We start from the raw sequence: 24,107 nt of genomic DNA, 5'->3' as shown, positions 1-24,107 counted from the left end.
CACCATACTTCGCCACAGCAACGCGTAGCCGGGCACAGCTAGTGTATATATATATATACACACACACACACACACACATATATAGGTAAAGGTAAAGGTTTTCCCCTGACGTTAAGTCAGTCGTGACCGACTCTGGGGGTTGGTGCTCATCTCCATTTCTAAGCCGAAGAGCCGGCGTTGTCCATAGACACCTCCAAGGTCATGTGGCCGGCATGACTGCATGGAGTGCCGTTACCTTCCCGCCGGAGCGGTACCTATTGATCTACTCACATTTGCATGTTTTCGAACTGCTAGGTTGGCAGGAGCTGGAGCTAACAGCGGGCGCTCATTCCGCTCCCGGGATTTGAACCTGGGACCTTTCGGTCTGCAAGTTCAGCAGTTCAGCACTTTAACACACTGCGTCACCACCAGGGGCCCCACATACATATATATACACATATAAACATATACTGTATATACTCGAGTATAAGCCTAGTTTTTCAGCCCTTTTTTTAAGACTGAAAAAGCCCCCCTCGGCTTATACTCGGGTGAGGGTCCTGGTTGGCTTATATTTGGGTCAGCTTATACTCCAGAATATATGGTACATTTATTATTTTTCTCTATTATTGTTGCTACTATTACATTTATTTTACTCAATTTTTATTATTATTAATACATTTATTATTTTACTCTGATCTTATTATTACATTTATTATTTTACTCTATTTATTATTACATATATTCTTTTCCTATATTATTATTATTATTATTACATGTATTATTTTACTCTATTACTATTAAAAGGATACATAAGCACATTTACATTGAAGAAAATGAGAATAATGATTTGATCAGAGTTGGACAGTCTTATCTTAAATTAGAGCTTTATGTAAATATTCAAAAACATTTAACCTACTGATGCCTCAATTAATGTAATTTTATTGGTATCTGTTTTTATTTCTGAAATTTACCATCCTCGGCTTATATTTGAGTCAATGTTTTCCCAGTTTTTTTGTAGTAAAATTAGATCCTTCGGCTTATATTTGGGTCGGCTTATACTCAGGTATATACGGTGTATGTATGTATATATTACACACACACACACACATATATATACATATATAAACCATATACAGTAGAGTCTCGCTTATCCAACGTAAACGGGCCGGGAGAGCGTTGGATAAGTGAATATGTTGGATAATAAGGAGGCATTAAGGAAAAGCCTATTAAACAACAAATTAGGTTATGTTTTTACAAATTAAGCACCAAAACATCATGTTATACAACAAATTTGACAGAAAAAATAGTTCAATACACAGTAATGCTATGTAGTAATTACTGTATTTATGAATTTTGCACCAAAATATAATGATGTATTAAAAACATTGACTACAAAAATGTGTTGGATAATCCAGAACGTTGGATAAGTGAGTGTTGGATTAGTGTATATATATACATATATACATATATACACACATATAAACATATATATACATGTGTGTGTGTGTGTGTATATAATATTTATAACATTGGCTTCCTGTGAGTTTTCTGGGCTGAATGACCAAGTTCCTGAATAAATAAAATAAATAATAATCTTTATTCTTATACCCCACCTCTATCTCCCCGAAGGGACTCGGGGCGGCTTACATAGGGCGAAAGCAAATAAAATAAAATAAGGAACATTAAACACATCAAACGGCAAAAACTACACGCAAATGAAAATAAACATTAACATAAAAATAGTAAAAAACATTGGTAAAAACATATTAAAATACAGCAATAAAATCATAAAAACGAACTGGGCAAAAGTGCGCTAAGTGTGTTATGAAACATGAGGTAGTTAATAAAGTGCTACAAAATCGTGGAGGAATATTCTGAAGCATTCTCTCCTGATGTTTCACCCACATCTATGGCAGGCATCCTCAGGGGTTGTGAAGTCTGTTGGAAATTAGGCAAGACAAAAGAAGTCCTGTTTGTTTGAGGCAATACAGGAAACAATCAGGGCCAGCTAACACCTCCCAACAAAGGATTCCCCCAGGCAGGAAGCAGCCAGGCTTTGAAGCTGCAGGGCTATTCAGTGCTAATCAAGGTGGCCAATTGCAACTATTGCACAAGAGATCTTCCTTCCACCTCGGACATCATTCCACAGATATATAAACTCCACTTGCCTAGTTTCCAACAGATCTCACAACCTCTGAGGATGCCTGCTATAGATGTGGGCGAAACATCAGGAGAGAATGCTCCTGGAACATGGCCATACAGCCTGGAAAACTCACAGCGACCCAGTGACTCCAGCCATGAAAGCTTTCAACAACATCGCTGGAAATAATGTTAGTCTTAACATTTGTTTTCTTCTGCCTTTCAGAGAAAGAGCTGGAAACGGCGGTTTTTCACTCTAGATGATTTTTCCATCAGTTACTACAAGTGTGAACAGGTAAGTAGTCAAGGCACGGCGTGCTTTAGGATCGTGTCCTCTGACTAGTGAGCATCCCATCTCCTCGGAGCTAAAGCCCCGTTTTCCATTAAGGAAAATATTTAGTAAAATACATCATTTTACTGGAGGACTTCCAAATTGGTAAAGAGGATACGACACTATTCATTTCAGGTGGGTTTGCTATACTTCACAGATTACTGTTTCCATGAATGTATTATTTGTGCAAACAGGGTTCATACTGTAATTTTGGGCAATCCGCTGGCTCTGTCTTTTCTTTGGAAGAACAGTCTGCCACCCAGCGATGAAATAAATCATTGCAGACTTCCAATGGTTTTAACTTTACATAGGAGCCTCCGATGACCTAGGGCAGGGGTCCCCAAACTAAGGTCCGGGGGCCAGATGCAGCCCTTCAAGCTCATTTACCTGGCCCCTGCCCTCAGTTTTATAATATTATATTTTATATCACTTTTAATAATATAATATTGTATATACATATAATATTGATAGAAATATTATAATGTAATACAATGTAATACTAATAATAATACCATATAATAATATTAATTATCTATATATATAAAAGAGTGATGGCATCAGGGCAGCGGACAAAACAACAAAACTACAGGCCCCCCAACCTCGAAATTTGACAACACAACCCATCATCCACGCCTCTAGGTTGATACAACAAAAAGAAAAGAAAAATAAAGTCCTAATTAGAGGGAGAGGAATAATTGTTTTTATCCAATTGCTGCCAGTTACAAAGCTAAGTTCCGCCCACTTGGTCTCCTAGCAACCTACTCAGCCCAGGGGACAGGCACAAGAGTTTGGAGAGACCCCTAAGGGCCATCAAGCCCAACCCTTTCTACTATGCAGCAGGACACAATCCAAGCATTCACAACACATGGACAACGTATAAATACTATACAATACTACACAGGGACATAGACCCCCCTCTACCCTCACCACTTTCACAGTACACAAACAACCAAATGCATACTCAACATAAAGACAACCATACAACAGACATTCAATACCACCACTACCTCAACAAGTTCTCACCAACACCACCAGACAATGCCACAGCAACGCGTGGCCGGGCACAGCTAGTATATTATATATTACATGTAATATTACTAATAATATTACAATATAGTGGTATAATTCAATATAGTAATATATAATGCTAATATTGTTCTATGCTAATAATATAATATATTGTATATAGATATAAATTGTAAGCCGCTCTGAGTCTCCTTCAGGGTGAGAAGGACAGGATATAAATGTAGCAAATAAATAAATTATAAATAAATAAAATTTTGACTTAGGCTCGCCCAAAATCTGAAATGACTTGAAGGCACACAACAACAATAATCCTAATTAACTTGACTATCTTGTTGGCCAGAAGCAGGTCCACACTTCCCATTGAAATCCTGATCGGTTTGAGTTGGTTAAAATTGTTTTTATTTTTAAATATTGTATTTTTCTTTTGTTGTTGTTGTTGTTGTTTTTGCACTACAAATAAGACATATGCAGTGTGCATAGGAATTTGTTCATTTTTTTTTCTTCAAATGATCATTTGGCCCCTCAACAGTCTGAAGGATTGTGGACCGGCCCTCTGCTTTAAAAGTTTGGGGACCCCTGGCCTAGGGGATAAAAGCCTCGTAACTTGAAGGATGGGTTGCTGCCCTGAAAGCTGCCAGGTTTGAATCCCACCCGGGGAGAGCGTGGATGAGCTCCCTCTATCAGCTCCAGCTCCATACGGGGACATGAGAGAAGCCTCCCATAAGGATGGTAAAACATCAAAACATCCGGGCGTCCCCTGGACAACATCCTTGCAGACGGCCAATTGTTTCACTCCAGAAGCAACTCAGCTTGCTCATGATACGAAAAAAAACCTGTTACATTTGTCTATGGTGCAAAACTGAAATCTTTACAAGGTCTGCAGCCTTCTCTACCAAAGAGTGTTGACGTCCGAACAAACTACGTCCCAGAAGTCGTTACAACGAGCCGCAGCAGTTCAAATGATGCCAAACTGCAGTAATTCTATTGTGTAGACCAGGGGTCCCCAAACTAAGGTCCGGGGGCCGGATGTGGCCCTCCAAGGTCATTTACCTGGCCCCCGCCCTCAGTTTTATAATATAATATTTTATATCAGTTTTAATAATATAATATATTGTATATACATATAATATTGATAATAATATTATGTTATACAATATAATACTAATAGTAATACCATATACTAATATTAATTATATGTTATATATTACATATTATATAATAGTATAGTGGTATAATTCAATATAGTAATATATAATGCTAATATTGTGTTATGCTAATAATATAATATATTGTATGTACATACAGCTGCTCTGAGTCTCCTTTGGGGTGAGAAGGGTGGGATATAAATGTAGTAAATAAATGCAGTAAATAAATAATTAGTTTTAGACGTAGGCTCAGCCAAAGTCTGAAATGACTTGAAGGCACACAACAACAACAACAACAACAATCCTAATTAACTTGACTATCACATTGGCCAGTAGCAGGCCCACACTTTCCATTGAAATCCTGATAGGTTTATGTTGGTTAAAATTGTTATCATTTTAAAATATTGTATTGTTTTTGTTGTTGTTGTTGTTGTTGTTGCACTACAAATAAGACATTTGCAGTATGCATAGGAATTTGTTTTGTTTTTTTCAAATGATAATCCGGCCCCTCAACAGTCTGAAGGATTGTGGACCGGCCCTCGGCTTCAAAAGTTTGAGGACCCCTGGTGTAGACGCATTCTAAGTGGTATCATATGGAGTTTTAAAAATCTGTAATTTTAAAAATTACACTAACACAGCATCTTTTGTTGAGTTGGTTGAGAAGATGAGATATTTATTGAGATATTTACTTAAACTATGTTGAATTGGTTGAGACTATGAGATATTCATTGAAAAACAATAGCAAAATGTGTGGCAGGATGTCCCATAAAAACAAAGGATTTTTTTCAGTTTCATGTTTTAAGAATAGAACCAATTAGGAAATGATATTTATTGCCCAGGAACAAAAATTGTGTTACATAGTGCAATTATTATTATTACAGTACAGTCTCGGTTATCCAACATAAACGGGCCGGGAGAACATTGGATAAACGAAAATGTTGGATAATAAGGAGGGATTATGGAAAAGCCTATTAAACATCAAATTAAGTTATGATTTTACAAATAAACACCCAGACACCATGTTTTACAACAAATGTACAGAAAAAGCAGTAATGTAGTAATTACTCTATTTACGAATTTAGCACCAAAACTTCACAATGTATTGAAAAATTGACTACAAAAACATTGACTACTAAAAGGCAAACTGCATTGGATAATACATTGGATAAGTGAATGTTGGATAAGTGAGACTCTACTGTATTATTATTATTGACACAACGACATTGTATGACACAGCAAACAAGATAGATATCCTGGATTTCGTATCACAAAATCACAAGTCGAACACTTGCCAAGTGTTTAGGACTGTGTGATGTATTTTTTATTATGTAAATTATGTGTATGTGTGTATTATGTATTATGTATTGTGTATTATGTATTATGTGTGATATTATTATTATTATTATTATTATTATTATTATTATTATTATTATTATTATTATTACAACTGTTATTACCAATTTCCTTTGCTCAACCAACATCTTTTTTGCCTTTCCTCAGGATAAGGAGCCATTGCGGACCATCCTTCTCAAAGACGTGCTGAAAGTTCACGAATGCCTTGTCAAATCTGGGTATGACTTCACTTTTCCAGTTCGACTTTACTTTTAGCAGTTGACACTTGGTGCCCAAAATCTTTTTGGATGATGGGGAAAAAACTGTTTTTTACCATGGAAATGGAAGGAAACAGTTGTAATAAAGATTAGGCAAATATTATAAAATACTGTATATACTCGAGTATAAGCCTAGTTTTTCAGCCCTTTTTTAAGACTGAAAAAAAAACCTCCTCGGCTTATACTCAGTGGGCTTATATTTAGGTCGGCTTATATTCAAGTATATACAGTATATTTATTAATTTTCTCTATTATTATTGGTATTGTTACATTTATTATTTTACTCTATTAATTATTATTATTACATTTATTATTTTACTCTGTTGTTATGTTTACATTTATTTTACTCTATTTTTATTATTAATACATTTATTTTACTGCGTTTATTATTAGTATTATTACATTTATTATTTCACTCTATTATTATTAAAAGGATACATAAGTACATTTACATTGAAGATGAAAATAATGATTTAATCAGAGTTGAAGAGTCATATCTTAAATTACAGTTTGATGTAAATATTCAAAAACATTTAAACTACTGATGCCTCAATTAATGTAATTTTATTACATTTATTATTTATTATTTTTCTCTATTATGATTACATATATTATTGTACTCTACTATTGATGCTACTATTATATTTATTTTACTCTATTTTTATTATTATTAATAATACATTTATTATTTCACTCTGATCTTTATTATTATTATTATTATTATGTTTATTATTCTACTCTATTTATTATTACATGTATTATTTTCCTGTATTTATTATTATTATTACATGTATTATTTTACTCTATTATTATTAAAAGGATACATAAGCACATTTACATTGAAGAAGATGAGAATAATGATTTAATCAGAGTTGAGCTTTATGTAAATATTTAAAAACATTTAACCTACTGATGCCTCAATTAATGTAATTTTATTGGTATCTATTTTTATTTCTGAAATTGACCACCCTCGGCTTATACTTGAGTCAATGTTTTCCCAGTTTTTTGTGGTAAAATTAGGTGCCTCGACTTATATTTGGGTCGGCTTATACTCGAGTATATACAGTATATGATAAGAGCACCACCAGCAACGGTTGTGTTGGGATGGAAAGAGTACAGAAAAAAGGGAAATCAAACATGGTATGAATATCTAGCAGACTATATGTTTCAATATATTAATGAAATAAAAAATCAATATATAAATAGATATCCTGTGGGGAACTGGGTCTTGAGTTGGAAAGATGGTGATAACAACTGAGCTGGACCCATTATATCACGATGAAGAGGAATAATAAATGTTTCCATTGTGTGTGTTGGGTTCCATCTCATCTTCTTTTTAATGTTTTTTCCAGAGACCTCCTAATGCGGGACAATCTCTTCGAAGTCACCACAAGCTATAGGACCTTCTATATCCAGGTAAAAAAAGACCAGCCTTCTAGAACTATCACTTTTCAACTACCATCATCCTTCCACATTTGTGGTTTATATTTTTTACTTTTTTACTTTTAAAGATGCTCAAAGTGAGTTTTGCCCACCCCAATTCTGAACTATTTGTAAAATACTGTGACTGAGGAGACCAAATTGTAAAACAGAAGGAAGTATCTTGAAAGCTAGGCTTATGTATGGCTCCTGTTTCCATAGATAGTTAAAGTATTTATCCAAGAAACTTCTACTATGGGTTGGAATAATGAGTTAGTATTGCCCAAAGAGAGAGTCACAACATAGAAAGGTTGTTGTTGTTATGTTGTTGTTGTTTAGGTTTATTATGTTTATTTATACCCCACTTTTTCTCTCCACAAGGAGACTTGGGTTACTTTTATTGTTTTTATTACCTTTATCCGGTTATTATGGTTTTTATTGTATAATTGTGTTTGGATTTGTTTATTTTACTTGATTGTCGTGTTGCTTTTGTTTTATATGTTTTAACTTGTTATACCTTGTTCTTCTTAGCCGCCCCGAGTCTCTTCGAGTAGATGGTGACGGGATATAAAAATAAAGTATTATTATTATTATTATTATTATTATTATTATTGACACAACGATGTTGTATGACACAGCAAACAAGATAGACATGCTGGATTTCGTTTCACAAAACCACAAGTCGAACACTTCCCAAGTGTCTAGGACTGTGTGATGTATTTTCGGATGATGCGTGCAGATCCCAGCAGGGTGGCCTTTTGCAGTTGGCAGATCGTAATTTTGTCAATGTCTATTATTATTATTATTATTATTATTATTATTATTATTATTATTATTATTATTTTACTATAACTTGAACCATTCCACAGCTCCCAAAATTTCCAAAGTCACATTGTGAGGCACAGAGATCAACACTGCCCTATATCCCAGATCTACACTGCCCTATAATCCAGTATTTGACTCCAAATATTATCCGTTTATCACAGATTATCTGGCAGTGTAGACTCATATAATCCAGTTCAAAGCAGGTAATCTGAAATCGGTGTCAGAGTTATGGTTTGTGTGGTATTAAATGTTCACTCATTGTTAAAGCTAGTGTGTGTGCAATTCCAGTAAGGTGGGGTAGGTAAAGTTTTCCCCTGACGTTAAGTCCAGTCGTGTCCGACTCTGGAGGTTGGTGCTCATCTCTATTTCTAAGCCGAAGAGCCGGCGTTGTCCGTAGACACCTCCAAGGTCATGTGGCCATTGGCATGACTGCATGGAGCACTGTTACCTTCCCGCCGGAGGTACCTATTGATCTACTCACATTGGCATGTTTTCGAACTGCTAGGTTGGCAGAAGCTGGGGCTAACAGTGAGCGCTCACTCCGCTCCCTGGATTTGAACCTGGGACCTTTCGGTCTGCAAGTTCAGCAGCTCAGTGCTTTAACACACTGAGCCACCAGAGGCTCTAGTTAAATGCATAGAGTAAGATTTACTGCTAGAGTGACATTGTGTAGCTTGCATTACATAGCCGGACATCAGTCACTGGAAAGGAATGTGGATGTAGACAGTTTTACTGATAATGTTCTTCACTGGTCACCATCAATTGTAGACGGACATGTGTATGAGCTTCTCCGGCTGTGCTTGTGTAAATAGCTGTAATTAGAGCAATAAAAGTTCTGAACAGCCGGGCTTGGCAGACAGCTATGTGTGTATGTGTGTTCGTGCGTCTAAGCAGATTGCTAGAGTGCTGACGGAGGGGAGACTTGAGACGGAGAGCTGAATAAGTCTCAATTAAACCCTCACACCGATAACCGGATCCTGGATATAGGGCAGTGTGGATCCAGCTTCAAAGCCTCCGGTGGCGCAGTGTGTTACAGCGCTGAGCTGCTGAACTTGCAGACCGAAAGGTCACAGGTTCAAATCCGGGGAGCAGAGTGAGCGCCCGCTGTTAGCTCCAGTTTCTGCCAACCTAGCTGTTCGAAAACATTTATATGTGAGTAGATCAATAGGTACCGTTCCGGCGGGAAGGTAACGGCGTTCCATGTAGTCATGCCAGCCACATGACCTTGGAGGTGTCTACGGACAATGCTAGCTCTTCGGCTTAGAAATGGAGATGAGCACCAACCCCCAGAGTCGGACACGACTGGACTTAATGTCAGGGGGAAAGCTTTACCTTTACTTAGATCCAGCTTCAGTCCAGTTCAAAGCAGATAATCTGGGATTGGAAACTGGAGTATATATTATTAACGAGTATAGCGGAATCCAGCAGCGTCCAGTTAACACCATGTGCAAAAGACTCACACCAGGCAGAGGAATTGAAAGAACAAAAGAACTTTACTCTTGCTTGTTGAGTTAAAATATAAAACAGTTCTGCAATCGTTCAATGTCCATGTAGTTGCATAAGATCAATAACATCAGCATTCTATTTAAAGCATAGCATATTCAAACTGCTACTTGACCGTAGCTAGAGAGCTTCTCCATTTTTGTGCTCTCCCTGCAAGCTCAGATTACCAACTGACAAACCCAGCCATCTGCCAGCAAACCGATACATTGTTTGAGGCGTGGCTTGCCTCTGTAAAAGCTCAGCTCCCTTTTTGCAGAGATCTTTTGCAAGCAACTTTGCAAGGATTTCTTTACACACACACACATAGCAATTTGGCGCAATATATATGGCAGTTTAGATCCAACCTGGGTGATTTTGGGCAAGTCATTCTCTTGCCAAGAAAACCCCATGGTAGGGTCGCCATAAGCCACATCTGACTTGAAGGCACAACAACACCATCTGAACCAGTGTTCCTCAAACTGCTATGGTCAGGCTGGATGGAGTTAATGGAAGATGTCCAACCCATTTGGAGAGCATCGCAGCATTTCTCCAGGCCCATTTTTCACCGATGGAGCGAGTACATCTCCCGGTGCTTGGCTTGTCCCGGGCGGTGACAAGGACTCCCAGTGACCAGAACTTTCCCTTCCTTGAGCCTTTGGGGTTTGGCCTGCTCGGAGTGATGCGTGGGTGAACCCTGCTGATGTCAGCTTTCGGTGGCAGTGAACGGCAGGCTGTCCGTGTTGTTTCCATTTCTGAGAAAGCAATATTTACCCAAAGCTCATGGGGATTTGTTGCTTTTCAGCCTTGTTCAACAAGCCCCGTGTTTTTGTTTGCATTGGTTTTATTGCAACTGGAGAAGTTGAGGAAAAGGTTTAAGGAAGTGAAACATCTGGGGTGCTTTTTGGCTTGGACGAGGCATCAGGAATGAAACATCCCCTCTTTTTTCATCCCCACAATTGAGAATGAAATCCTTGTCTCCTTGGAGAGCAAAATGGCAAGAGTCTTTGGTGCATTTGGCAAAACCAAATCTGGTTGTTTTTCTAACAAAAATAAATACTGTTGGATGGATCTGCGCATTGCCTGGGTCCTAATTCACATTACAGTCAATGGCTTGTTTGTTGTTTTTCTGTACTTTTAAGTTCTTTCCTATCAAACATCTAAAGTAAACCTATTGTGAGTTTCCTTGGCAGGATTTAGAATGGAGGGAATGTCTGCCATCCCTTCTCTCTTCTCACTGGAAATAAAGAGATGATGATGATGATGATGATGATGATGATAGACACAACAACGTTGTATGACACAGCAAACAAGATAGATATGCTGGATTTCGTTTCACAAAATCACAAGTCGAACACTTCCCAAGTGTCTAGGACTGTGTGATGTATTTTCGGATGATGCGCGCAGATCCCAGTAGGGTGGCCTTTTGCAGTTGGCAGATCGTAATTTGTCAATGCCTATTGTTTCCAAATGCCGGCTGAGATCTTTTGGCACGGCACCCAGTGTACCCATCACCACCGGGACCATCTGCACTGGTTTCTGCCAGAGTCTTTGAAGTTTAATCTTGAGGTCCTGATAGCGGCTGAGTTTTTCCTGTTGTTTTTCGTCAATGCGACTGTCACCTGGAATGGCGACATCAATGATCCAAACCTTGTTCTTTTCCACAACTGTGATGTCTGGTGTGTTGTGTTCCAGAACTTTGTCGGTCTGGATTCAGAAGTCCCACAGTATCTTTGCGTGCTCATTTTCCAATACTTTTGCAGGTTTGTGATCCCACCAGTTCTCTGCTGCTGGGAGGCGGTACTTGAGGCATAAGTTCCAATGGATCATTTGGGCCACATAGTTGTGCCTCTGTTTGTAGTCTGTCTGTGCGATTTTCTTACAGCAGCTGAGGATATGATCCATGGTTTTGTCGGTTTCCTTGCACAGTCTGCATTTTGGGTCATCAGCTGATTTTTCGATCTTGGCCTGACTTGCCTTTGTCCTGATGTCTTGCTCCTGGGCTGCAAGGGTCAGGCCTTCTGTCTCCTTCTTCAGGGTCCCATTCATGAGCCACAGCCAGGTCTTCTCCTTATCAGCTTCTCCTTCAATTTTGTCAAGGAACTTTCCATGCAATGTTTTGTTGTGCCAACTGTCAGCTCTAGTTTGTAGTGCGGTTTTCTTGTACTGATTTTTTGTCTGCTGTGCTTTGAGGAGTTTCTGATTTTTGACTTCAATCAAAGCAGGTTAATAAACTATTATTATTATTATTACTATTATTATTATTATTATTATTATGGTATTTATTTGTAAAATTTTCTTTTATCTCTCTAATTGAGACCCAAAGCAACACAGAACAATTTTAAAAACAATACCATTTGATGTGTTGTCGAAGGCTTTCATGGCTGGAATCACTAGGTAGCTGTGAGTTTTCCTGGCTGTCTGGCCATGTTCCAGAAGCATTCTCTCCTGATGTTTCGCCCACATCTATGGCAGGCAATCTCAGAGGTTATGAGTGTTGGAAACTAGGCCAGTGGGGTTTATGTATTTCCGGAATAATATCCAGAGTGGGAGAAAGAACTCTTGTCTGTTTGAGGCAAGTGTGAGTGTTGCAATTGGCCACCTTGATTAGCATTGATTAGCCTCGCAGCTTCAAAGCCTGGCTGCTTCCCGCCTGGGTGGATCCTTTGTTGGGAGGTGTTAGCTGGCTGTGATTGTTTCCTGTATGGAATCCCCACGGTTTTGTGTGTGTTGCTCTATATTTATGGGCCTGTGCCATTGGTCAATGAGTAAAGGTCAAGTCCAATGTAGATGCAACATCTATCCGTCCATAGCCATTTTATAATGCTAAAATCATAGCATCTTAAAGTTAGAAGAGACTCCAAGGGCCCTCCAGTCCAACCCTCTTCTTCCAGGCAGGAAGACACAATCAAAGCCCTCCTGATGGATGGCCATCCAGCCTCCTCAGAAAAGGGGACTCCACTGGATTCCTAAGCAGCATATTCCACTGTTGAACAGCAATAATAGTCAAGACATTCTACCCAATGTTTTAATGGAATCGCTTTTCCTGCAGTTTGAATACAACCTGTGCCCTGAAATCAATGTTTCGTAAAAAAAAAAAAAAAAAAAGGTAAAGGTTTTCCCCTGATGTTAAGTCCAGTCATGTCTGACTCTGGGGGTTGGTGCTCATCTCCATTTCTAAGCCGAAGAGCCGGCGTTGTCTGTAGACACCTCCAAGGTCATGTGGCTGGTATGACTGCATGGAGTGCTGTAACCTTCCCGCCGGAGCGGTACCTATTGATCTACTCACATTGGCATGTTTTCGAACTGCTAGGTTGGCAGAAGCTGGAGCTAACAGCAGCCGCTCCCGCCGCTCCCGGGGATTGAACCTGGGACTTTCGGTCTCCAGCTCAGTGCTTTAAAGCACTTCGCCACCAGGGCTCTTCACTCAATGTTTCGAATTATGTGCATTTCTCAGCTTTCAAGTTACTATGACCGTGGGCCATGGTTCAGCCCAAAGAGACCCGAGGACCAGGTCAAGGAGTTGCTTTTGGACAGGTCCCATACTAGTCTTCCTCTTCCTTTGCTTGCAGGCCTACAGCCCCGAGGAGATGCACAGCTGGATCAAAGCGATCGCGGGGGCGGCACAGGCACTAAAAAGCTGCCCGAGGGTAGGTCACATCCTTTTTGCTTCATCAGTTAATTCGTTGTTTGTTGTCTCAAGCAGGCGTCATGTGTTTCAATGTCTTGGGCAAACAAGTTGAGGGATAGCTCATTTCCAGGAGGTGGCTTTGCAATGCCGCGTCCCTCCCGGAGTTGCCAGCTCCAAGGTTGGGGACAGGCACATCACTGCCCACGCCTTGCCACAGCTGCAGATGAAGACATTGGCACCAACTCAGACGGGTTGCCTCAATTTCCCTTGAAAAAAGGACACCGAGCCTCATTGGAAACCCTAAAAAGCCCAAATTAGCCAAGCAAATTGACTGCTAAACAGATTAATCTCCAACCCACCCCATAATTCGTCTGGGTCTGTGGAATTATTTTTTCTGATGAAAGGAATCAATTCCACAAAACCATATGCAAACATGGCAATTGTCTTAGCTCACACATTTCATGTTAAATCTGTTCATCTTGTATTTTAATGGTGTTTATCTCTTTGTTTTAACGGTGTTGTACCCTGTGTTGAGCCACAAGGAGAGGCAACAACTCTTTCTTATTATTATTGGCAGTACAGTAGAGTCTCGCTTCTCCAACCTTCACTTATCCAACATTCTGTATTATTTATTTATTTATTTATTTACATCACTTTTACCCCGCCTTTCTCTCCGAGGAGACTCAAAGCGGCTTACAGTAAATAGCCAAAAATTCAATACCTAAAAACAATGTAAAAGCAACAATTCATATAAAACAATCTACAAAACAACAGTTCATATAAAACAGATACCATTACAAAATAAAATCACATTATATGAAATTTTAAGAATGTCCAACACAGTCTGGCTTTAGTAGTCAATGTTTTTGTGTTTTAACCTTGTTCTTCACTGTGTTTAATATCTGATTGTATACATTTGTACGCTATTCTGATGCTTGTACATTTTCTGTTGCTGGTCATCGACTGTAATAAATAATAATTGTAATGTTTTGGTGCTAAATTCGTAAATACAGTAATTACTACATAATGTTACCATCTATTGAACTGCTTTTTCTGTTGTTTTGTTGTAAAACATGATGTTTTGGTGCTTAATTTGTAAAATCATAACATAATTTGACGTTTAATAGGCTTTTCCTTATTCCCTCCTTATTATCCAACATTTTCGCTTATCCAATGTTCTGCTGGCCCGTTTATGTTGGATAAGCGAGACTCTACTGCAGGGATCCTCAAACTTTTAAAGCAGAGGGCCGGTCCCCAATCCTTCAGACTATGAATGATCATTTGGAAAAAAAATTGAGCAAATTCCTATGCACACTGTACATGTCTTATTTGTAGTGCAAAACAACAACAATGAAAGTACAATACAATGTTTAAAAATGAAAACAATCTTAACTAACATAAACCTATCAGGATTTCAATGGGAAGTGTGGGCCTGCTTTTGGCCAATGAGATTATCAAGTTAATTAGGATTGTTGTTGCTGTGTGCCTTCAAGTCATTTCAGACTTTGGGCGAGCCTAAGTCCAAAATTATTTATTTATTCATTTACTACATTTATTTATTACATTTATATCCCGCCCTTCTCACACCGAAGGGAACTCAGAGCAGCTGTATGTACATACAATATATTATATTATTAGCATAGCACAATATTAGCATTATATATTACTATATTGAACTATCTATATATATAAAAGAGTGATGGCATCACGGCGACCCACAAAACAACAAAACTACAGGCCCCCCAACCTCGAAATTTGACAACACAACCCATCATCCACGCCTCTAGGTTGATACAACAAAAAGGAAAGAAAAATAAAGTCTTAATTAGAGAGAGAGGAATAATTGCTTTTATCCCATTGCTGCCAGTTAGAAGGCTCAGCTCCTCCAACTTGGTCTTCTAGCAACCCAATAAAAAATAATAATAAAACACTAAAAAATAATTAAAAACACTAACAAATTAATACAATAAAATACTATAATAACAGAAAATAACTAAAAATAATACAAGAAAATAATAAAATATAATAAAAAGATAACTTACAATAAAATTTATTTAAAAATACAAATAACGTCAAATAAAAATTACAAAACAATTTTTAACCAATACCACCACCACTTTGCCACAGCAACGCGTGGCCGGGCACAGCTAGTTAGCATTATATATTACTAAAGTAGAGTCTCACTTATCCAACATAAACGGGCCGGCAGAATGTTGGATAAGTGAATATGTTGGATAATAAGGAGGGATTAAGGAAAAGCCTATTAAACACCAAATTAGGTTATGATTTTACAAATTAAGCACCAAAACATCATGTTATACAACAAATTTGACAGAAAAAGCAGTTCAATACACAGTAATGCTATGTAGTAATTACTGTAGTTACGAATTTAGCACCAAACTATCACGACGTATTGAAAACATTGACTACAAAAATGCATTGGATAATCCAGAACGTTGGATAAGCGAGTGTTGGATAAGTAGACTCTACTGTATATTGAACTATACTGTAATATTATATGTAATATATATCATATAATTAATATTATTATATGGTATTATTAGTATTATATTCAATATTATATGTATTACAATATATTATATTATTTAAAATGATATTTTTATTTTTATTTTTCGTGTCAGGAGCAACTTGAGTTGCTTCTGGAGTGAGAGAATTGGCCGTCTGCAAGGACGTTGCCCAGGGGACACCCGGATGTTTTGATGTTTTTACCATCCTTGTGGGAGGCTTCTCTCATGTCCCCGCATGGAGCTGGAGCTGATAGAGGGAGCTCATCCGCACTCTCCCCAGGTGGGATTCGAACCTGGCAGCTTTCAGGTCAGCAACCCAACCTTCAAGTCACTTAGTCCACTATGCCATCTGGGGGCTCCATTTGAAATGATATAAAAATATTATATTATAAAACTGAGGGCGGGGGGCAGGTAAATGACCTTGGAGGGCCGCATCCTTAGTTTGGGGACCCCTGCTGTACTGTATTAGTATTGGATGCCAAAGTAAGAATAGTTGTTCAGAAATAGCAAGCAGTTGGGGTATTTAGTGCATATACACTGGCAATCTAGAACTCAAAAGTTGGGAAGAAAAGCTTGTGAGTCTCTGTCTCCTTCTTCTCCATTTGCAGGAAATGTCCCTGGTGAGGTCCATGTCCATGAACAAACGTGGCAGCCCCTCCGCGTCCACGTCGTCCATTGCGCGGCTGAAGCAGCTGGGAGAGGAGCCCAAATCGCCCGGCGGCAAGAGCCCGTCCACCTCTTGCTGGCTTCCTTGGATGCCCGTCCCGCAGTCGGAAGGGAACCAGCAGCCCGGAGCGGAGCAAAAGGCCAGTCAGTTAAAAGACTCTGAGTTTGCACCTCTGTTTTCTGAGCGAGAGTGTGGCTCGGTGCCGGCGAGGCGGCTGCGGCACAGTTCGGAGCCCCAGAAGTTGAAAGAGCGCCCTTTCCCTTTCGACTTGGACGACGAAAGCATCCGAACCTCAGACGTGTAACTGTGTGTGGTGTGGGAAATGACCACTGTCCAAACAGAGGCTCGGGAAACTGGGAGGAACCACTATATAGCTATGAACTTCGGAAGGGCATGAAATGAGATCTTCTCAACTGCAGCAGGCTCAATTTGAGGCTACGACCTATCCGCTCTATAATGGTGCCACTCATACATACTTTTCCTTGATCTAGAAGACCTTTCTATCCCGAGACTTCTTGAATAAGCAAAGACTTGTCCTCAAGCATTGTGGTTTGTTCCACTGAGATGCCTACATGGAAGAAGAATCCATGCCACCAAATTAGTTAAGAAAATGCTAGTTAAGAGTGTTGCTTTCATCTTTGTAGCTTGGTTCACGCACTGGAACCCTTTAATGTTGAATTGTAATGTGCTTAGTTGCACCCCAGTTTTCAGGTCATGGCACACATGGAGGGACTGAGCTTTTTGATATGTTAAAGGGCTAGACGAAATGACTTTTAAGGTACTTCTGACAATGTGATGTGATAGAAACCTCATAGAACCACTTACTCTCCTTCCATAATTTACTTCTGTAGCCCTTTTAGTAAGTATTTTTGCAAGAGAGAGCCTTTTCTGCCTTGTGGGAGAGGTGGAAGACACATAACCTCCGGGCATGTGGAAAAGGTACTTATTTTATGGTATAAAGAACCTGAAGATGGCATAATATTGCCAAAGGGATTCATTTAGAGTGGTAGCAAACCACCTTCTCCCCAGTTGTGTTGGAGTACAACTCCCATCATGTCCTGCTGAATGAACATAGTGAGAATCGTTGTCCAATATAGTGGAGTCAGATATAGTTAGTATGGATGTTAATAGAGACAGGGCATTTGTAAAAAGGCAACTTTCTGGATGTTTCAACTCTGATTTGGATACGTTCCACATAGTACGATTCCAGTGGTCTCTGCGAGCATGATAATAGATAGTGGAGGGAGGCTGAGCAAATGTGAAAAGGAAATCAAGCATCTATTGCATAAACTAACCCCAGCACCTTAGAAGAGGGAGTATTGTCTGCCTTGTTGAAAAAGAATTACCAAATTTGCATTGAGTAGACTGATGGGTCTCAAAGATAATAGTGAACATGAGCTTCAATCTCTGAGCATTTCCTATATTTTCGAACAATATCATTGCAGTCCGAACCATCATTGCTTTTTCAAAATTTGCAACCGTAGTCATATTTTTTAAAAAACTATTTTTAAACTGGCCATTCCTTGTTTAGTGTAATGCAGATATGTATCCAAATGCATAAGGGACCCTTCAAAATCTGATGGACTTATCTCGATGCAGTGGCTTCCAGGTTCGAATCCAACCCGGGGAGAGCACAGATGAGCTCCCTCTATCAGCTCCAGCTCCACGCAGGGACATGAGAGAAGCCTTCCATCAAAACATCTGGGTGTCCCCTGGACAACGTCCTTGCAAACAGCCAATTCTCTCACACCAGAAGCGACTTGCAGTTTCTCAAGTCGCTCCTGACATAAAAAAAATCTATATACCAGAACCACACCACAGCATGGACTATTTTGTTCAGCTATGCAAAAAAAACTACAGTCTTATAAACTGTGTGAATCTCTGTGGTAAGAAAACCCTTTTTGTATTATATTGCAACTGTTTCAGGAATGCAAAAAGAAGATGCGTTGCAAGGAAAGTAAGCACTGGCATCAAATAAGATTGGTTTTAAAAAATCATGCCAGACATTAACCTCAAAAAGCTTATTGTTGATATGTGAAAGGATAGGATACAGAGAATTCAAAGTAGTGTATTTGCAGTCTATATCTCCTTAAATCTGCCTTAATAAACGCTCAGTTGCATTCTGTAGAAATACAGTGGGCCATTGCTATCCACTGAGGTTTAGGTCCAGGATCCCCAATGGATACCGAAATCTGTGGGTGCTCTAGTTGCATTATATATGACGGTTGAATGAAAAGTAATGCCTCCACCTTCGTAACTCCTCAACAGAAGGCAGTCCTGGTCTGCGGCAGGTCCTGGTTTGTTCAGTAGACTCTCCTCTACAGTTCCATTTGGCGGGAAGCCTTAGCATTGAACGGTTGTGTTGTTAAAGGGCGAAGTATGGAACCCTGCACAGACGGTTGACCAATGAGACTTAAGCAACGTGCAGTCATTGAATTCCTGACAGCAGAAGGTGTCACCCCAAAGGAGATTCCTCAGAGAATGCAAGCTGTTTATGGGGATTGTGTTGAAGTGAGTCCTGGGCGAGTAAGTTTAAAGATGTCGAGGTGGGAACATCTGACTTGTGTGACAAACAAAGAGTTGGACGTCCTGTGACAGCAACCACCGAGTTTCACAAGCAAAAGGTTGACAGATTGATTCAGGACGATCGTCGTATCACTCAGAGAGAAATGTCAAGCATAATCGGCATTTCACAAGAACGTGTGGGTCACATTATTGCTTTGCTTGGCTATCGGAAGATCTCTGCACGATGGGTCCTGTGAGACACCGGTTGCGGAAACAGAGTGTCGACTTCTTCCGTGACAGCTTCATAAAACTTGTTCATAATTGGCAGAAATGTATCCAATTGTCTGGCGATTATGCGGAAAAAGTGAATAGTGGTAGTTAAAGAGCACATTCTAAGGATTATTTCTGCGTTTGATTTATTAAAATATTCCCATCCAGACCCAAGTAACGAAGGTGGAGGCATTACTTTTCATTCAACCCTCGTACAATTACAGAGTAAAGTGACATCCCTTATATAAAATAGCAAAATCAAGGTTTGCCTTTGGGATTTTGAAAAATTATTTTCAAGCCATGGATAGCTGAATCCATGGACGATTGCGTGCTTGGCTACTGAACAATAGTGACCACGTCAAAAGAATGAATGGATTGCAATCACTTCGTCTTTTGATATTTCGAATGAGAAATCCTTTAGTATTACTTGTCTTTTCTCTTAGTTTTGTTACGAGACAGAGGGAAATTGAGATGACTCTTGCCTTGCACCTATCCTGGTATTTTTTTTCTTATGGATAGCTCAAGTCGGAAGTTAGTTGTCTCTGCGTCAAAACAAAACAAAAAGAATATGGAAAACACGGAGCGGGTTACTTTTGGGAGATGAATTCCCCATAATATTCTGTGTTTGAGGGAGAACCACTGTAGCATAAAAGCACCTTGTGTACAAAAATTGTTAAAAGACATTTGTGCCGGAATTAGTGGATCTTGCCGGAAAGGCTGAAAATGCTGAAAATGCACTGGACTCAATCAAATGAAAGTGGAACAACTTAACCTTTTCTTTTAGTTTGCAAATGGAAATGTATATTGAACCTGTGGTACGGCTTGTTTTTGAAAATTGTCTTTGTTTGCACTAATGTATAGAGTATTTTTAACACTGACCAGCTTATTAAGTTTGCCAATGTTTTTCTGGAAGTTCTTGTCTGTTTTCAAAAGGCAATGCATGATCCATCATGGTTGCGTCCTGCTGGGACAATATTTCCATTGCTTTCCCATCTCGAAACAGTTCAAAGCAACCATGGAAGAAAGACAAAGTTGGGTTCCTTTGATTCAGGCAGTGAAATCTGCACGCAAAATGGGCTTAGGAATCTGCCAGTTCTTCCATCTTTTTCCTACCAAAACAGACACCTGCTGTGAGGTGGTTTCAAAAATACACATCACACAATCGGCACAGTTTTACTAAGTTAATGGAGGCAATTCCGAAGTAACTGTCGCCATCTGCTCGCCCACAGAAAACCATAATTCATAATCCAGAGCTGATGTGGTCTACCCAATTCAATTTTCTGAATCGGCACCCCAAATAACCCCAGGAACAGGCCTAAAAACTAAGACACAAAGGCACACCCACTTGCAGGCGCCACAAGGAATGGCTCCACTTGGGTAGGGAGGAGGAGGAGGAGAAGCAGCAGTCAGGAGGCTTGTTGTCATGCCTTTCATAGGTAGTCGGCCTTTTCCCTCCCGACATCCCCATTGCCTTGGCACTATAAGAGGATTTCATGAGACCAGTCACTCTTGTTGCAACAGTGTAGTGCTGAGGTCGCGGACCATATTTTAGTTCTTGGGGACCACAGTTCTATAGCAACTTTGTGACTAGCTTCTAGCAGGTCATCCTGGAAGACCCACAGATTCCTACAGAGAATGTCTTAATCTTATGTATCTAAAGTAAAGGTAAAGATAAAGGTTTCCCCTGATGTTAAGTCCAGTCATGTCCAACTATAAACCAGAGCCTTATTCCAATGTTAGAGGCTGCAGAATGAATGCCATTTGGCACCTGATTGGCACCATTTTAAATGCCATGGCTCAATGGTATGGAACCAGGGGATTTGTAGTTCTACAAGATCTTTCACATTCATTACTAAAGCGTGCTGGTGCCTCGCCACACTAAAAAATCTCAAGCTTTCATAGCACTGAATCATGGCACTTATAGGGCTATATTAATTGTATTAATTAAAAAGGAAAGATTTCTAGTTGAGTCCAACTCTGGGAGTTTGTGCTCATCTCCATTTCTAAGCCGAAGAGCCGGTGTTGTACATAGACACCTCCTAGGTCATGTGACCAGCATGACTGCATGGAACGCCATTACCTTCCCGCTGGAGCGGTACCTATTGATCTACTCACATTTGCATGTTTTTGAACTGCTAGGTTGGCAGAAGCTGGGGCTAACAGCAGGTGCTCATTCCACTCCCGGGATTCGAATCTGTGACCTTTTGGTCTGCAAGTTCAGCAGCTCAGCGCTTTAACACACTGCCACCGGGGGCCCCTTTATGTACCTATGAATCTATTTCATTTCTATGAAAAAACAGTTTTGCAGAAGTTGAATCCACAAATGCTATATCCCAAAATATCTGAAATCCCAAATGTATCTGGCACCAAGCATTTGAGAGAAATGATATAGTATTGTATTTTCAGTACGGTACCTTTACTATCCTGAGTTAGAGCCTCGTGCATGGTACAGTTCCCCCAGCCAGGAAGCAGCCGGGCTTTGAAGCTGCAAGGCTTTTCAATACTAAGGAAGGTGGCCAATCGAAACATTACCACCTGCTTCCAACAGACAAGAGTTCTTTCTCCCATCTATATTCCACTGATATATTATGATATATGCCACTGGGAAGGGGGGGGGGGCTGGTGGCACAGTGTGTTAAAGCACTGAGCTGCTGAACTTGTGGACCAAAAGGTCTCAGGTTCAAATCCCGGGAGCGGAATGAGTGCCCGCTATTAGCCTCAGCTCCTGCCAATCTAGCTGTTCGAAAACATGCCAATGTGAGTAGATCAATAGGTACTGCTCTGGCGGGAAAGTAATGGTGCTCCATGCAGTCATGCCAATGGCCACATGACCTTGGAAGTGTCTACGGACAACGGCTCTTTTGCTTAGAAATGGAAATGAGCACCAACCCCCAGAGTCGGTCACGACTGGACTTAACGTCAGGAGAAACCTTTACCTTTTCCTCTATAAACCCCACTTGACTAGTTTCCAACATAACCTCATTACCTGAGGATGCCTGTTCTAGATGTGGGCGAAACGTCAGGAGAGAATGCTTCTAGAACATGGCCATAAAACCCACAACAATCTAGTGATTTTGGGCATGAAAGATTTTGACAACTAATTCAAACCTGGGTTTGTTTGTTTGCTTTCTTCCAAAAACGCTTTGTGGAGGTTTGAAAGGGTCTTGAGCTTGGTGCGTTTGGGAGAGCTGTGCTCCTCTGTGCTCTTGAGAGGTAAAAAGGCACGAGTTTCATCTTTTAGAATCATAGATTCATAGAATAGTAGAGTTGGAGACCTCATGGGCCATCCAGTCCAACCCCATTCTGCCAAGTAGCAGGAAATCGCATTCAAAGCACCCCCGACAGATGGCCATCCAGCCTCTGCTTAAAAGCCTTCAAAGAAGGAGCCTCCACCACACTCCGGGGCAGAGAGTTCCACTGCGCCGTAAACATGCTTCATTAGCCGGCCAAAGAGCAAAGACTGGCAAGTCCTGTTGCAGGCGGCCTGTCGGCAAGCCTTTGCAATTATGCAAGCGTTCGCATGTTTTTACAAGTGTAATAAATGAATGGCCGCTTGCGCTAGATCAAGAGGAGTGTGGCAAGGGCACCTCGGAGTTCAAAGCAAGCTGCCGCTGGTTTAAAAAACCCACAGTGTCCGAGTTTTCTCCTCAATTGTGACAAATTCCAACCCCATTGTTTGGAAAGGTGACATTTCACGGCAGAGGTCACCAAATTGTCTGGAACAGGGAAGGGCTTCCTGTGTATTAAATGATTTCCGATAATGAGCCGAACAAGAAGATGAAAGAGGATTTGTGAGCGAGGCAGCTCTGAAGTTCACCATCTTCATCTTAACTCAACAGCAGTTTATTGGAGCAAATTATCCCAGTTTTGCTGCATGACCTACAAGGTGTGACAGTCAGGATGCTGCAGCACCAGAAGGATGGGGAATGTGCAATCCATGAGCCGCACATTTCGTGGATGAAATTGTGGACACGTGTGGCCAAGCAACATCTGAGTGTGGCTAAGGTTGCAAGAATTCTTCATGCAGAAGGACACACTATTTCTTGCAAAACTGTGGGTCGCTGATGGGAGAATCATAGAATCATAGAATCATATAATAGTAGAGTTGGAAGAAACCTCATGGGCCATCTAGTCCAACTCCCCGCTAAGAAGCAGGAAATCGCATTCAAAGCACCCCCGACAGATGGCCATCCAGCCTTTGCTTAAAAGCCTCCAAAGAAGGGGCCTCCACCACACTTCGGTGCAGAGAGTTCCACTGCCGAACAGCCCTTCTCACAGTGAGGAAGTTCTTCCTGATGTTCAGGTGGAATCTCCTTTCTTGTAGATTGAAGCTGTTGTTCCGCGTCCTAGTCTGCAGGGCAGCAGAAAACAAGCTTGCTCCCTCCTCCCTATGACTTCACGTATTTGTACATGGCTATCATGTCTCCTCTCAGCCTTCTCTTCTGCAGGCTAAACATGCCCAGCTCTTTAAGCCGCTCCTCATAGGGCTTGTTCTCCAGACCTTTGATCATTTTAGTTGCCCTCTTCTGGACGCTTTCCAGCTTGTCAACATC

At 40.2% G+C, this 24,107-nt stretch overlaps 1 protein-coding gene across 2 annotated transcripts in view; it reads left to right on the top strand.

The window, feature by feature from the left end:
• The window catches only part of plekha2 (pleckstrin homology domain containing A2), a 73,360-nt gene extending 52,911 nt beyond the window's left edge, over positions 1-20,449 (top strand). For both annotated transcript variants that reach the window (XM_062961369.1, XM_062961370.1), the window contains exons 8-12: positions 2,345-2,413; positions 6,121-6,191; positions 7,583-7,646; positions 13,526-13,603; positions 16,721-20,449. In XM_062961369.1, coding sequence (XP_062817439.1) covers positions 2,345-2,413; positions 6,121-6,191; positions 7,583-7,646; positions 13,526-13,603; positions 16,721-17,083 — 645 coding nt within the window. In that variant the 3' untranslated portion in view covers positions 17,084-20,449. The remainder of the gene's footprint in view (positions 1-2,344; positions 2,414-6,120; positions 6,192-7,582; positions 7,647-13,525; positions 13,604-16,720) is intronic.
• The last annotated feature ends 3,658 nt before the right edge of the window (positions 20,450-24,107 follow it).

This window comes from Anolis carolinensis, unplaced genomic scaffold (genome assembly GCF_035594765.1).
Source record: "Anolis carolinensis isolate JA03-04 unplaced genomic scaffold, rAnoCar3.1.pri scaffold_8, whole genome shotgun sequence".
Lineage (NCBI taxonomy): Eukaryota > Metazoa > Chordata > Lepidosauria > Squamata > Dactyloidae > Anolis > Anolis carolinensis.
Note: the sequence above shows the minus strand (reverse complement) of the source record. Positions and strands in the feature narration are given on the sequence as shown.